Consider the following 13,927-nt stretch of genomic DNA (forward strand, 5'->3'; position numbering starts at 1 on the left):
CAACCTGATCTAGGTAGAGGTGTCCCTGCTGACTGCAAGGGAGTTGGACAAGATGATCTTTGAGAGTCCCTTCCAACCTGATGTATTCTGTGACTTAATCCTCTCTTCCCCTGAGATTCCTTCCTCCCTCCCAGAAGATGCATATCTGGCAAGTCTCTAGCCCAAGCACACATCTACATGTATTACTTTGATAATTAATAATGTCCAAGTTTGTAAAAACCAGACCAAAGACTCTAAGAACAGATGTACTGAATTTGCATATAAAGTAAGTGCAGCATCTCAAGATGTGGCCTTTATAATTCACCTACCGACAACAACTTCAGTCTGCTGCAGGTGTCAGCAGCTTTTTCTCTGCTGTTCTCTAGTTTTGCAATCCGAGATCCAAACTGCACAGCCCTCTTGGGCAGAACGGTGGAGGCTGTAAGGCCAAGCTCCTTGGCTGCCAGGCGCAGAATCAGCTTCTCGCCGACTCCTCGAGGTAAAGTCAAGTCAGCTTTTTCTGAGACGGGCAGGGAACTGAGGAATGAGACCACATCTTCATCAAGAAAAGGAAACCTGAAAGGGAAAGAAAAATAGACATGGGGAAAGTCCCTTTAAAAACCACATACAAATAGTCTTGGTTTTCCCCTTCACCACACAGAAACACTTCAAAGTCTAAGTCAATTCCTAACTGCAGATGTACCTTACATGCTAGTGCCACAGTACAGAGGGGCAAGTCTCCAAAGCAGTTACACTCTCTTGGAGAAAGAAAACATAAAGACATAAAACCACCACAGCTGGAAGCAGCTTGCTTTAAATTAGACATTAGGAAGAAATTCTTCTCGATGATGGTGGTGAGGTGCTGGAACACCATCTAATCAACTAAACCATGGCACCAAGTGCCTCACCCAGTCTCTTAAAACACTTCCACCACTTACTTGGGCAGCGCATTGCAATGGCCAATCACTCTTTCTGAGAAGAACTTCTTCCTAACATCCAGCCTAAGCCTCCCCTGGCACAGCTTGAGACTGTGTCCTCTTGTTCTGGTGCTGGTTGACTGGGAGAAGATACCAACCCCTACCTGGCTACAACCTCTCTTCAGGTAGCTGTAGACAGCAATAAGGTCTCCCCTGAGCCTCCTCTTCTCCAGACTAAGCAACCCCAGCTCCCTCAGCCTCTCCTCACAGGGCTGTGCTCCAAACCCCTCCCCAGCTTTGTTGCCCTTCTCTGGACACATTCCAGCAAGTCAACATCTTTCCTAAACTGAGGGGCCCAGAACTGGACACAGGACTCAAGGTGTGGCCTAACCAGTGCTGAGTACAGGGCACAATGACTTCCCTGCTCCTGCTGGCCACACTATTCCTGATACAGGCCAGGATGCTGTTGGCCTTCTTGGCCACCTGGGCACATTGCTGGCTCATGTTTAGCCTACTATTAACCAGTGCTCCCAAGTCCCTTTCTGCCTGGCTGCTCTCCAGCCACTCTGCCCCCAGCCTGTAGTACTGCATGGAGTTGTTGTGGCCAATGTGTAGAACTCAGCACTTACATGTGTTACATCTCATGTCATTGGACTCTGCTATCTGTCCAGCCTGTCAAAGTCCCTCTGCAGAGCTCTCCTACCCTCTAACAGATCAACTCCTGCCCCCAGCTTGGTGTCATCTGCAAACTTACTGATGATGGACTCAATCAGAGCTTACAGACAATAAAAAGCATAAAAGTTTCAATTAAGTTTGAGTAGAATGTTAAAAGCAAAATCTATGTGGCAGAAGCAGTTTGTTTCATGTTAAACGAAGAATACCTGGCTTCTTTTCCATGATCACCAATAATCCTGTCATCTCTGCCAAGATTCCTGGAAGAAATGCGATCCAACTCCATTTCAAGCTCTTTATTCAGACCCTCCAAGCCATATTTCTTGAAGCAAACACGGTGCCGAGAATAACCAGCAAGCTGCTCATCTGCTCCAATTCCTGAAAGCACAACCTAGGAAACAGTAAAAGAAAACTTTCTTAGCACCAATGCAACCTAATCATATGTAACACACCCTGCAGCCAACAAGGCTGATGGAATCCTGGGGGACATTAAGAGGGTGACCAGCAAGTCAGGGGAGGTTTTCCCCTCTACTCTGCCCTAGTGAGGCCACATATGGAGTACTGAGTCCAGTTCTGGGCTCCCCAGTTCAACTACTAGAGTGTGTCCAGTGAAAGTTACAAAGATGCTGAGAGGCCTGGAGCATCTTTGAGGAGGAGAGGCTGAGAGACCTGGGGCTGTTTAGCCCGCAGAAGAGCAGACTGAGAGGGGATCTCATCAATTCTGATCAAAAGCATGGAGATCAAGAGCATGGGGCCAGACTCTTTTCAGTGGTGCCCGGTGGCAGGACAAGGGGTAATGGGCACCAAATGGAACTTCAAAAGTTCCCCCTAAACATGAGGAAAAAAGTCCTTCCTGTGAGGGTGCTGGAACCCTGGGGCAGGCTGCCCAGAATGGTTGTGTGTTCTCTGGAGAGAATCCAAACCTGCCTGGACATTGTGACCCTGGGCAACTTGCTCTGGGTGACCCTGCTTTAGCAGGAGTTGGACTAGATAATCCCCAGAGGTCCCTTTCAGCCATAACCATCAGGAATTCTGTGACCGTAAATGTTTAACTACATCTGAAGAAAAAGAGCTCCAATACACATTCAAACACATTACCTATCATGGTGGGATGTCCTTGAGCATTTACAGAGCCTGAAACAGTTCCCAGTTAAGTTACTGGACATTTTTTTTCCCTCATCACACTGTTACTTACTCAAGTAAAATACACATCACAGGACAGAGCTGAAGGCAGCTTTTAACCTCAGAGCTACACAAGGATTATAATTTATGGAATGATTCCACATTCTGCCACTGCATTTCAGAAGGTGCATGAGTATTGGAAGACCTCTGCTGATTTCAGAAACAACAGAACTGGTTTTACAGTCACAGCTCAAGCATAAGGCAGAAAGCAACAAAACTCATTACCTTTGCAGGACTTTTATATGGCTTCAGCTCTCCTTGGTTACTAACAAAGCCCTCTCCCCTGGAAGCAAACCATATTGCACAGCCAATGCTGTCATCTAAGACTGTATCCAGTGGATAAATCAAGTCATGAATGCGTTCTTGTCTCATTTTTTTCAGTTCCTCCAGGGTAACATTGATTTCCACAAAGTTCCAGGTTCTTGAAGGGTTAATGGCTTTCAATTCTTTCAGTCCAGCCCTACCAGTGATTCTGTCAGGAACATCAAAGCAAGACAGGTGAGCACCAGAGTCAAGATCTTGACAACCTTCTTGAGGACAAACCAAACTGAGCTGTACTTCCTGGCTGGCATGGTTTTTAGTGGGACCTTTTTGCTTAGTTTGTTGTTTGGCCGTGAAAGCCACATTGAGAAGATCAATTGGCTCCCCTGCAGGCACATGTTTATCAGCAAGGGCTGCAACCACCATGGAATCAATCCCACCAGAAAAGAGCACCGCAACATGTGCCTTCCTGCCAGATATGCTTGGAAGCTCTCTGGTGTTTCCATCTCTCTCTCTAACAAGAGACAAAACCCGCCTCTTCACTGCTTCACTCAGCACAGCAGTAAACTGATGGACTAACTTTCTCTTTTGTTCCTCTGCAAGAAATCCTTGAAGGGTTTCTACAGAAACCACATGGGGAATGTTGCTGCCATCAGTGTCTGGACATTCACCTGAAGCTCCACAAGCTGTTTTATTCAAGGGGATAACAGGTGCTGTGAGAAACAGTTTTGATTCCTTCATCACAAGATGTATGTGGTCTGGTAAGTCTTTTGAAACTTGGTCCAAAACATTAATGACTCCTTCTGGTGCTGCTTTCTCTGTACAGCTGTATTTCCAGGGAAACAGTGTTAAACACAAACATTTAGTTGTTGCATAAGCTTTGAGATCAATTTTGAAAATTCCAGATGCTGGGACTTCCTGCCACTGGTTACCTGACTCAGCCTGAACAGCGACAGAAGCGAGACAGAGAGTACTGTCAGCCTCACCGCTGAACTGCCACAGCAAGCTACGACGACCAAAATAGTCTCTACCAAACCACAAAGCATGTCTAGATGCTTGGTAATAAATGAAAGACCAGGGACCCCGAAGCAATGAGAAGAGTGATAAAATGTCTGCTTCACTACTGCATAATGCAAGATGATGAAACATCACCTCAGTGTCATTCTCTACATCTCCTACATGCACTCCATTGAAAATTTCTCCATTCCAAAGAAGAACATTATTACTGGCATCTTCCAGAGGCTGAGCTGTCACTGGTCCCCTCAAGTGAAGCACATGGCCAGAAAAAAGACACTCATAAAAGGGTTCAGACACAGTTTTTATCAGTTGTTGGCTGCTGTCTGGTCCTCTTCTTCTAAGGCAGCAGAGCGTGTCTTCATTAAGGAAGTCATGAACGGCATGTTGGCTACATAAAGTGACAACACAACAAATACCACACATTGTGACTTTGAAGGCAGTTGGACTATTTCTTGATTTTAGTCTTTTCTGGATTTTCCATCTCCTGATGTGTCTTCTTTAATTCATCTAACGTGTCTGTGTAAGAGAAAAACCACACAACAATCAGTTCCATTTAAGAATGTATCTAAGAAATTAGTAACTCCAGCCACCTAAGGATCAGAGAATCATAGAATCGTTTCAGTTGGAAAAGACTTTTAAGATCACTGAGCCCAGCCACTATCTAACTACCAAGTCTGCTGCTAAACCACGTCTTTCAGCAACACGTCTCTGTCTTTTAAACACTCCTAGGGATGGGGATTCAGATACCTCCCTGGGTAGGCTCTTCTAGCAGTTGGTAACTTGCTCAGTTAAATTACAAAAGTGCTATAGTATTGATGTGACACAAACATAGCTCACAGTGGCTAACTCCTCTTGAACTGTACAAAGATTATGCTTTGTCTTTTGTTTTTCACCTCCCAAAGAAAGGCACACTACAAATATAAGGCCCCACTACAAAAGGACAGGGACAGGCTCTTTTCAGTGGTGCCCCATGATGGGACAAAGGGCAATAGACAAAAACTGGAACACAGGAAGTTCCACCTTTGCTGTGAGGGTGCTATAACAAGCTGCCCAGAGAAGTTGTAGAGTCTCCTTCTCTGGAGAGATCCCAAACCCGCCTGGATACTGCAATCATAGGCAATCTACTCTGGGTAACCCTGCTTTAGCAGGGAGGTTGGACTAGATGATCCCCAGAGGGCTCATCTTCCAACCTTTGCCATGCTGGGATTCTGTGATTCTAGAAGAATTGGAGGAATGGCCAATTACTGCTTATATAACCAGTATGGCTTACACATTGGTAATAAGTGAACTGTCAATTAAAATGTCCACATCATCAACTCAAATGAAAGCAGCAACTGTTCATTCCAGAGATAAATTTATACTTCTAATTTTATACATCCAACATTTCTTCACTCATCAACTTTATCATCAATTCTCATAACTTTATAATCCCACAGATCCATTCTTTCAACTACCTAGAGAGAGCCTCCAGTTTAACTTGTCACTGTTTTCTTCTTACTCATCCCATGCAACTTTGAGGTTTTGTTGGGGTTTGTTCTGGTTTTGTTGTTGTTGCTGTCATTTTTTAATGGCCAAAGTGCTTTACAGCTTCCCAAAGGGCGCTGAGACTAGCAGCTCCTCTGTGGGGCAGACATTCCTGCTCTTCCTACATCCTCAGCACTCACTCTCTTACGACATCCCTGTAGCATGTGGAAACACTCTTGCACTTATCCAGTCCTGAAAAACAAGCGTGTGTCTGAAGCTCTACTTTACATTCAATGTACTGACAGCAGTTTTTCCTTTTGATACTCCTTTGAAATCATGAGGAGCTTGGAAATATTTAACTGTTTGCTCAAATTTTCCACTGCAAACTTACTTTTGCACTGAGACAGCGTTTCTGTTCGGTCTACAAGGAAGAATATGTTGCTATTGGGCTGCTGCTTATACACTTTCTGTAAAACAAAACCAAGGCTGCATTAAGTCAAAGCAAAGAACTCTGGCAAACCCCCCTGCAGAAAGCTGATGTAGGACCACTATGACACCCCTTCACTTTTATATCAGCAGGGTACCCTGACAACACCAACAGTCTAATAACATCGAAAACATTTCATGGACACGCCATAGCTAGTCTGCATTTCTCTTTTCTTCACATGTGAGGGATCACATTCTAGTTTAAAACACAAGAACAGTGTAAAACACTTCTCAAACCCTTCTGATCAACTCAAACATTTTAATGAAGTAACTCAGACAAAAAACAAAGAGGCCAAAAAAGCCCAACAATACACTGTGTTACACTGCACCCAGTGTACATAATCAAATCATTTGGAGGGTGAATTATTCTAACAGCAGACCCCAACTGTATTAAAACCAATTAAAGGCAGTGTTTCCCCTCTTGTATCTGTGCTCATTTCTGTGATGCTAACATGAAAGAGCCAAAAGCAAGTTGGTAAATATTTACCCGGTTCTTCTTCAAATTAGAAAGCTCATCAACTACAACCTTCTGCTCTTTAATCTGAAAGGCAAAAGAGGCACTTCCATGTAACTATTGAAAATAAACCTGAATTATAATCCTGGTGGTGACCATGCTTGCTGCTATTTTAAGAGACCTATGTGCTGCTGCTCTGGGAATGGACCATTGAACACAAAGCCGAAGTAGGCATAAAAATGAAATGCTTAACAAGTTATCTCGCATGGAATGCCACTCTCCTACCCTCAAAAGCAATCACCACCAGGAAGCCAGAGTACATCCCACTACTTGCAATCAGAGAAAAAGAAGACATGCACAGAGCGAGTAAAACATCAAATACCTTTAGAAAACAAAATTAAACATAGTATCTCCATTTTTGTTGCTCTGGTGTTTCTCACAGACTTCCTTAAGAGGGACTTACCACTCTCTTCCACTGCACTGGCAGAGGTGGCAAGTATTCTCACTTTATTTACCATGACAACTATGAATGCTGAAGAACAATCAGAAGGACAGCAATAAAATCCAAAAAATGGAACAAAATATGGTCAGCAGGCTCCTACTGCTCTCTCTCAAAACCACGATGGTTTTCTTAGTTCTTCCTTTGTGTCTGCTGGAATTGTTGTAACAGTAGAAAGCTGACACAGCCAAACTGAAGGTGGCACACAGAAAAGACAACTTTTCCAGCAGCTGTAGCTGTGGTTTGTATCTGCAGCTCAAACAGGTGAAAGAGCAGCAGCATCCATTTCTGCGTAGCAGGAATTACAACCTGCTATACTATTATGTGCCAGCTTCACAGGTAATCAAAACCATCACTGCCTTTATGCAGTAGGGTCACCTGGAAAGGAGGCCACTTTTTGAGGGAAAGCAAGTTCAACAGGACTCCACAGATGTCATACTTGGCACCATGGAAAGCAGAACAGAGTTATGAGGAGTGCCAACTTCTGTTACTTAAATTCCGGGGCCTTTTTGAGCAGATAGAGCCGGAATGGATGCTCAGGGGAAAACTTCAGCGCGGCTCACATGATATTTCAGGCTCAGCTTGGAGCATGTGAGAACCAGTCTGAGAGGCAAGAGAGCTGAGAACCCACTACCCGATCCCTCGCCCTACAACGGTAGCCCCCCGTCGCCTACAGACCATTTCTTCACACTGGTCCCACCCGAGGCGTCACAGGGCCGCCTCCCCACGCCACCACAGCCCTGGGCGCGACTCGGCCTGCCCCAAAAATCCGAGAGCCCCGCGGTGAGGGGACACACACACACACACAGACAGGGCCGCGGCCGGTCCCCGCCGCCCGGCTGCAGGCCGCCTCGCCTCACCTTCCGGCTCAGCTCCTCCTTCTGGCGCAGCCTCACGCTCCCGCTCTCCCCTTCCTTCTCCTCTTCGTCTTCCTGAGCCGAGCGGCCCGACATCCCCGCGCGGAGCGCGTCCCGCCGAGCACCGCGGCCCCGGGCGCAGCGGCGGCAGCGCCGCCCAAACCGCCGACAGCCTCCGCGCGCGAGGCGCATGCGCGCAGCGGAGCCGCGCGGAGGGCCAATCGGCGCGCCCCCGGGCACGCGCGGAGCGGTTAGGCGGGAGCGGGCGGCGCGGGCTGCGGGCGCGGCGGGCGCTGTGCGGCTCCGTCAGAGGCTTCCCCGGCTGCGAACGCTCCCTCGAGCTGTCGCCCTGTCCGTGAGGCCGGGCGTGATGAGCCGGAGACAGTGGCATGAGGTTCAACAAGGCCAAGTGTGGAGTGCTGCGCTTGGGTCACGAGAGCCCCACGCATGCCCCACGCTTGGCGATGAGTGACTGGAAACTGCCTGGTGGAAAAGGACCTGGGGGTGCTGGTCGATAGGTGCCCGATGATGATCCTGTAGGTGCCCAGGTGGCCGAGAAGGCCAACAGCGTCCTGGCCTCGATCAGCAATAGTGTGGCCAGGAAGACTAGGACAGGGATCATCAAAATGACTCTGCTGTGCTCGGCGCTGGTGAGGATGCACCTTGAATACTGTGCTCAGGCTGGGGCTCCTTACTGCTAGAACACTGAGGTGCTGGAGCAGCGTCAGAGAAGGGCAGCAAAGCTGGCGAAGGGTCTGGAGAGCAGATCTGGTGAGCAGCTGAGGGAACTGGGGTTGTTTAGAGAAAAGGAGGCTGAGGGGAGAACTCCCAAGTAACAAGTGAAAGGGCAAGAAGAAACGGCTTCAAGTAATACTAGGAGAGGTTTAGGTTGGCTATTAGGGGAAACCACTGAAAGGGTTCTCAAAGACTGGAACAGGCTGCCCAGTGAGGTGGTTGAATTGCTATCCCTGGAGGTGCTTAAATGACATAGAAATGTGGTGCAGGGGGACGTGGTTTAGCACCAGACTTGGAAGAGTTAGGTAATGGTTGGACTTGATGGTCTTGGAGGTCTTTTGTAACCAAAATGATTCTACGAATCTGTGTGAAGGCATTGGCAAGGTGGCCAAGGTGAAGGGCTGGGAATGAGTCTCGGGGAGTGTGCACTGTTTAAAAATAAACTAAATAAAAGAGGAAACCCCAAAACACAACAAAAAAGGAAGTGTTTTGAACTGTTTGGTGTGGTGATGACCCTGGACCAGCCTCGGGCAGCTTGCTCTAAAGCAGATTGCTTAAAGGTTCTCTAGAGAAGCTCTAAGTGTTACAGCTTATTTTGGTGGTATCCCTGGCCTTGGTGGGAATGTCTGTGCTGTTGATTGGACTTTTTTGCAGTGTCATAGGGAGAGTAAGTTTTGGCTCCTAGAAGGTAAATATTCTTATAACCAGTGTAGCAACTTGCAAATGTTTTGCTTGTTTGCTTTTAACAGAAAGGAAAACTGAGGTTACAGGTTCATAGAAGGTCAGGCTCGCTCTTCCCTCCACTTTCAACTGCACATTTCAGTCTCCACCCTAGCATCAACATTGCTGTTGGTGGGACTCTGTGGTGACACTTTGCAGTGTCCTTGTGCTGTGTGATGCTGGCAGTCCCAAAGCAGGTTAACCAAAACTGTCTGGGGGCTGGAGAGGTTCTGGGGCTTGTCCTTCAAACTGTAGAAGAAACAAACATACCTGGGACTCATACAGCAGCTTTGTTGGTGTTGCTCGGTCTGCTTTGTACGTTGTCACTCTTGTTCTGTGGAGTAATTTGTTTACCCCCCAACCCTCTGCTGCCTGAGTATTTTGCTGTTGATATGTTACAAAGGTTAATAATCAAGTAAGACAGTAGTCAAAGTATAATTTCTGTACTGATTATCTTTCATGTTCAGTAATAAACATAGTTAATGTTTATTAATCAAAAATCCAGCACTCCATTTCTGAAGTTGCTTTGTTCATAGGAGTGATGGTAATAATCTTGAGGCATAACAGTGAATGTGGAATGTTTCCAGCTTCTGGTCTTACACACATTGCTGATTCTTGTGCTGATAGGGAATGTGTTTTTGATAAGTCCTCTTTTAAATGAATGGATGGATTCCCTTGCAACATGCTTGCTCCTGAAATTACTCACATTCAAAACCCACAATAAAAGCAGCTGTGTTTAAAACTCAGCAAAGGATGAGGTTGGTGCTGTTTATCTCTCTGCACAGAGCTATAAGAGCTTAATTCAACCTTACTTCAGGGCTGCTCTACTTGTAGTGGTGTACTTGCACTGCTCTGCATGAGAGGTGGTGAGGAACCTCAGGAGCTGATCAGGCTGACAACTGAGCAGGCATTGCAGTTCAGTGATACATCTCTGGTCAAGCTACTCGTGTCTTTGCACTTCTTTTGTGCCAGCTCTGCTGTTCTGAGCTATTTATAGTGTGAAACTATTTTTGAGAGGGTAGTAATGTCTGTTAAAGTATCGAGGAATATTTTAGAGCCCTCTCCTGTTCAGCATCTGGGATCTTTAAACCTATTTATGACAAGAGAAATTAGCTGACAGGCAATGTAAAAGGTTACAGAACAAGCAGCAGTTACTGATGCCTGGAAATGTTTGACAGTACCATCGCTTATTAGCAAGCACATGACCAAACAGCTCAGGCTCTGACAGATAGTTGCCAGAAGCACACTGAAAATGTTGGGCTGCCCTTCTGAAAACCTCTGTCAGTCCTGACCTCTTTTCAAGATGCTGGCAGTAAGTTTGTGTCACATGAGTTTACAGATGTGGGAGATACAAGGCAGCATTGATAGTGCTTTGAGGCTTAGCAGTGCTAAGCTGCCATGGTTTGCTGCCGGCTAAAATCTGCATGTACTCGGTTCTCTGTCTAAACTGAGGGTTGGTAATGTGACAAACCATGATAACTGGAGTGTGGGCTCAAAGATGAGTCATTTACTAGGTTCAGCTGTAAGTGACTGTAATCTGAGGAAACTTGGAATGCTTTAGAAGAACCACTCTTGAAGGTCCTTGGAACTGAACAGCACCAGGACAATTGTAGCTCTAATGTTGGCCACAAGAGAGCAAGCTGAAACTGTGTTGGCTGTCCTGTGACTGCAGAGCCAGTCAAAGCAAGAATGGATGCTGGGGTATGAGACAGGCAGATGAGGTCTCTGGAAAGGGGAGAGCATGGTGAGAGGGTTTTTGCATTTGTGTCTTTGGAACATTTTCAGTTCTTATCCTGGATTATTTTATGTTCAGATGTTGTAATGTCAGAATCCATGTGAGTAAACTGTGAGATGTAACCAACATCCTATAACCTGTATATGTGAACCTATATCTTAATAACCTACTAACACACACCAGCCTGAGGAAACTCATTGTTGAAATTGGTTGGGTTTGCTTTATGGTAATCTTTCTGCTAATTCAATTGTAGCAGTAGGATTTGGAGGGGATTGGGTTAGTTTGCACAGCCAGGTACCTGGATCTATGTACTGGAATCAATGTAAAGTTGTGGTTTGTTTTCTTAGGGTAAGTTTCTGGATTATCAGTTGCATGAGGAGCTCTGTAAACCCTGCAGTCATTCTGCTTTAAAAGTCCCATTACTGCAGACAAAACAAGTGTGCACTTTTAAGGGCTTGGAGTAGTCAGTTTTATCAGTTTTATCCTTTGTGCAAAACACATGCATACATAAGATGCATACAATTGTTAATTTTTCTGTTTAAAACCAGAATTTCATCATTCTCACAGGGAGGATTTTAAGGATGTTGTGAAAATAGCTGAGAACTTGTGTAACATCAGTCTATCACTGACTGCATTCCTTAAAGCTTCTGAAAGTGCTGGACCAAACAGCTTGTTTGTAAAATACACCCAGCAGGGCCATTTGTTAATTAAAAGGGAGTTTGAAAAGAGATTTTTCCAAGTCCAGTCAGTGTAAATGACTCCAGTGGGGTTCCACTTCTTATGTTGCTGTAGCTAAGAACAGCGTTTGACCTCTAGTTCTTGTAACCTTTCCTTCTGTAGTGCAAAACACCTTGTTGTGCACTGTGCCTGGAGTTTAGACGACTTGAGAAGCTGATGTGGTGGTGGTTTGACTTGGAAAGGTAGAAGTAAAAGATTTGGCTTTGTCTCTTGTTTGTGAACTCTTTTATTAGGGCACAGCAGTCCCCTGCATGCTTTGAGTAACTAACACAGGTTTACTATAGTAACAGCCTAGTTTGAATAGGAGATCAGATCTCCAGATACACATTTTAAGCAGTGATTTTTCAGGGATCTTTAATAAATAAATAAATAAAGTGCTCTATTTTTACAACAATAACTGTTTTCTTTGTAGTTTGAAGCTGGAAGCCTGGTGACTGGAAACTGGAAGGCCTTCTGTTGATGCTAAGGAGCAGGGGTCCAAGTGGCTCATGAGCACCTGGTGGACCTGCACCTTGTTTGTATTACCTTGGATTGGGGCATCTTGATGCAAAATCAAATCACTGCTACCATTTATGCCTGATGAGAAGCAAAAGAGAACTACACCAAATACAGTCTGGGGAAGGAGTCAGCCTGCCTGCAAGTCTGCTTTTTGCAAGTTTTCTTCCTGAGTGAGGAAGCCTAGAGAAGACTAGAGGGATAATTATGTGCCTGCTTCTACTTCCTGTTGGGAGTGCCACCCTGATAGTAAGTACTGTGTTTAATACTGTATACAACTGATATTTTCTTGAAGATAAAGCACGTGCTTTGAAAGAGCAGACAGGCCTGAGCAGGATGGGCTGAAGGAACAGAGGCAGCAGCTTGCTTGGCTTACTCTTATAGGAGTCTCTCATAATCATGGACTTGGTTGCTTCAGCTGAGCTAGGTTACTATCCCATAAAGCACATTCTCTTGGACACAAAATGGACCTGCTTAAGCTCATGCTTGGGCAGACCACAGCGTGGATGAGTAGGCTGGAGAAGAGCGAAAATGCCTAATAACTTTGCAAGGCTCTCTGAAGCACAAGTGAAGGTAAGGCTGTTTGTTCCAAGATGCCCAGTTGGATTAGGATCTTACCCAGACTGACTTACTGTGTTGCTTTCAAGTGCCTTTTGTACCTTTGTTCTCCCTGCCACAGATTTGGCCTTAGTGCTTGCTAGTGAGCAAATAGACCTGCTTGGTCACCGAGGAGAGGAAATGTAGTTTTTCCAGGTTTGCAGAGGGCAGCTATTTGAAAGAGAACTCTGTTTTCAAATACTAATGTACAATAGGCCATGTTATCAGTTTGTTTGGCTTCACATGTTTTTGTACTTCATTCTTTGTGTCAGAGGCTAGGTTTTCTATTTACCCACTGTCTTCATTCCTCTCTAGCTTTTTTTTTTGTCTGCCTGAAGCTCTAGTGCAAACTAGACTGCACACATGGCAAAACAACCTGGGGTCCAAATAAGTGAAATCTTATTAGAGCTTTCAGTCTTGAGGGTTATACTCATTCACCATCATTTTGTGATGAACATGGTATTTAATGCTCTGAATGTGTTAAGGGCCCACAGGATTCAAAATGCCTGACTGAGACAGATAATTGCAAAGAGGAAATCTAAGCTGAAGTTCTGTGAGTTGGCAGACTGAGGAACATTGCCAACCTATTCCCCCTATTTCCATGTTTAAATTGCTATTTCCATATCTAAAATTAGGGTATTTCACTGGATGAAGCTAGAAAACAACATGGAATGAAAAATTCTGCTACACTGATTAATTTTTATCTCTTTTAATTTTATCACAATTTTTATATTGACTGTTTTCATCATGCCTATTTGGCAGCCTGATACTTCATCTCAGTAGCTGGAAGGAGAGTAATCTAAATTCTTATGGGGCAGCAGACAAGTAGTGAGCTCTGACAGGAAACCTCACAGAAGATGTATCATGAGACATTTATTTTAGACTATCACAGAAAAGCATCTTCCATTTGTCATAAAACCTGAAGGTGATCCTGTGTTGGGGGGGGGCAGGTTTGGACTCATCTCTGGAAGTCTCTTCCAACCCCTAACACTCTGTGATTCACAAAATCACAGAATATATCTGGTTGGGAGAGGCCTCAAAGATCATCCAGTCCAACCCTTGACCCAGCACTGAAGGGTCATCACTAAACCATGTTCCTAAGCACCAGCTACAGATGGT

The 13,927-nt window shown here is 45.2% G+C and overlaps 2 protein-coding genes across 2 annotated transcripts; both read right to left on the bottom strand.

Moving 5' to 3' along the window:
* Nucleotides 1-253: 253 nt before the first annotated feature.
* On the bottom strand, nt 254-4,451 carry ASNSD1 (asparagine synthetase domain containing 1). The gene is made up of 3 exons (XM_009911205.2): nt 2,976-4,451; nt 1,778-1,959; nt 254-555 (listed from the first exon to the last, which is right to left on the bottom strand). Exons 1-3 carry the CDS (start codon nt 4,449-4,451, stop codon nt 294-296), a joined length of 1,920 nt encoding a protein of 639 aa, XP_009909507.2. The 3' UTR covers nt 254-293.
* On the bottom strand, nt 4,443-7,917 carry ASDURF (ASNSD1 upstream open reading frame). The gene is made up of 4 exons (XM_054177003.1): nt 7,792-7,917; nt 6,466-6,519; nt 5,884-5,959; nt 4,443-4,544 (listed from the first exon to the last, which is right to left on the bottom strand). The coding sequence occupies exons 1-4, from the start codon at nt 7,882-7,884 to the stop codon at nt 4,474-4,476; spliced, it is 294 nt and encodes a 97-aa protein (XP_054032978.1). The 5' UTR covers nt 7,885-7,917; the 3' UTR covers nt 4,443-4,473.
* Between the last annotated feature and the right edge of the window lie 6,010 nt (nt 7,918-13,927).

Source organism: Dryobates pubescens, chromosome 37 (assembly GCF_014839835.1).
Source record: "Dryobates pubescens isolate bDryPub1 chromosome 37, bDryPub1.pri, whole genome shotgun sequence".
Classification (NCBI taxonomy): Eukaryota; Metazoa; Chordata; class Aves; order Piciformes; family Picidae; genus Dryobates; species Dryobates pubescens.

Excerpts from the sequence above, each read along its gene's own strand:
- ASNSD1 (XM_009911205.2), bottom strand. The coding sequence starts at position 4,451 with ATGTGTGGTATTTGTTGTGTTGTCACTTTATGTAGCCAACATGCCGTT. Across the intron at positions 1,960-2,975 it reads CATATAAAAGTCCTGCAAAG|GTTGTGCTTTCAGGAATTGG; the intron begins GTAATGAGTTTT and ends ACTGTTTCCTAG. Across the intron at positions 556-1,777 it reads GATCATGGAAAAGAAGCCAG|GTTTCCTTTTCTTGATGAAG; the intron begins GTATTCTTCGTT and ends TTTCCCTTTCAG.
- ASDURF (XM_054177003.1), bottom strand. The coding sequence starts at position 7,884 with ATGTCGGGCCGCTCGGCTCAGGAAGACGAAGAGGAGAAGGAAGGGGAG. Across the intron at positions 6,520-7,791 it reads AGGAGGAGCTGAGCCGGAAG|ATTAAAGAGCAGAAGGTTGT; the intron begins GTGAGGCGAGGC and ends TTTGCCTTTCAG. Across the intron at positions 5,960-6,465 it reads CTAATTTGAAGAAGAACCGG|AAAGTGTATAAGCAGCAGCC; the intron begins GTAAATATTTAC and ends TTTGTTTTACAG.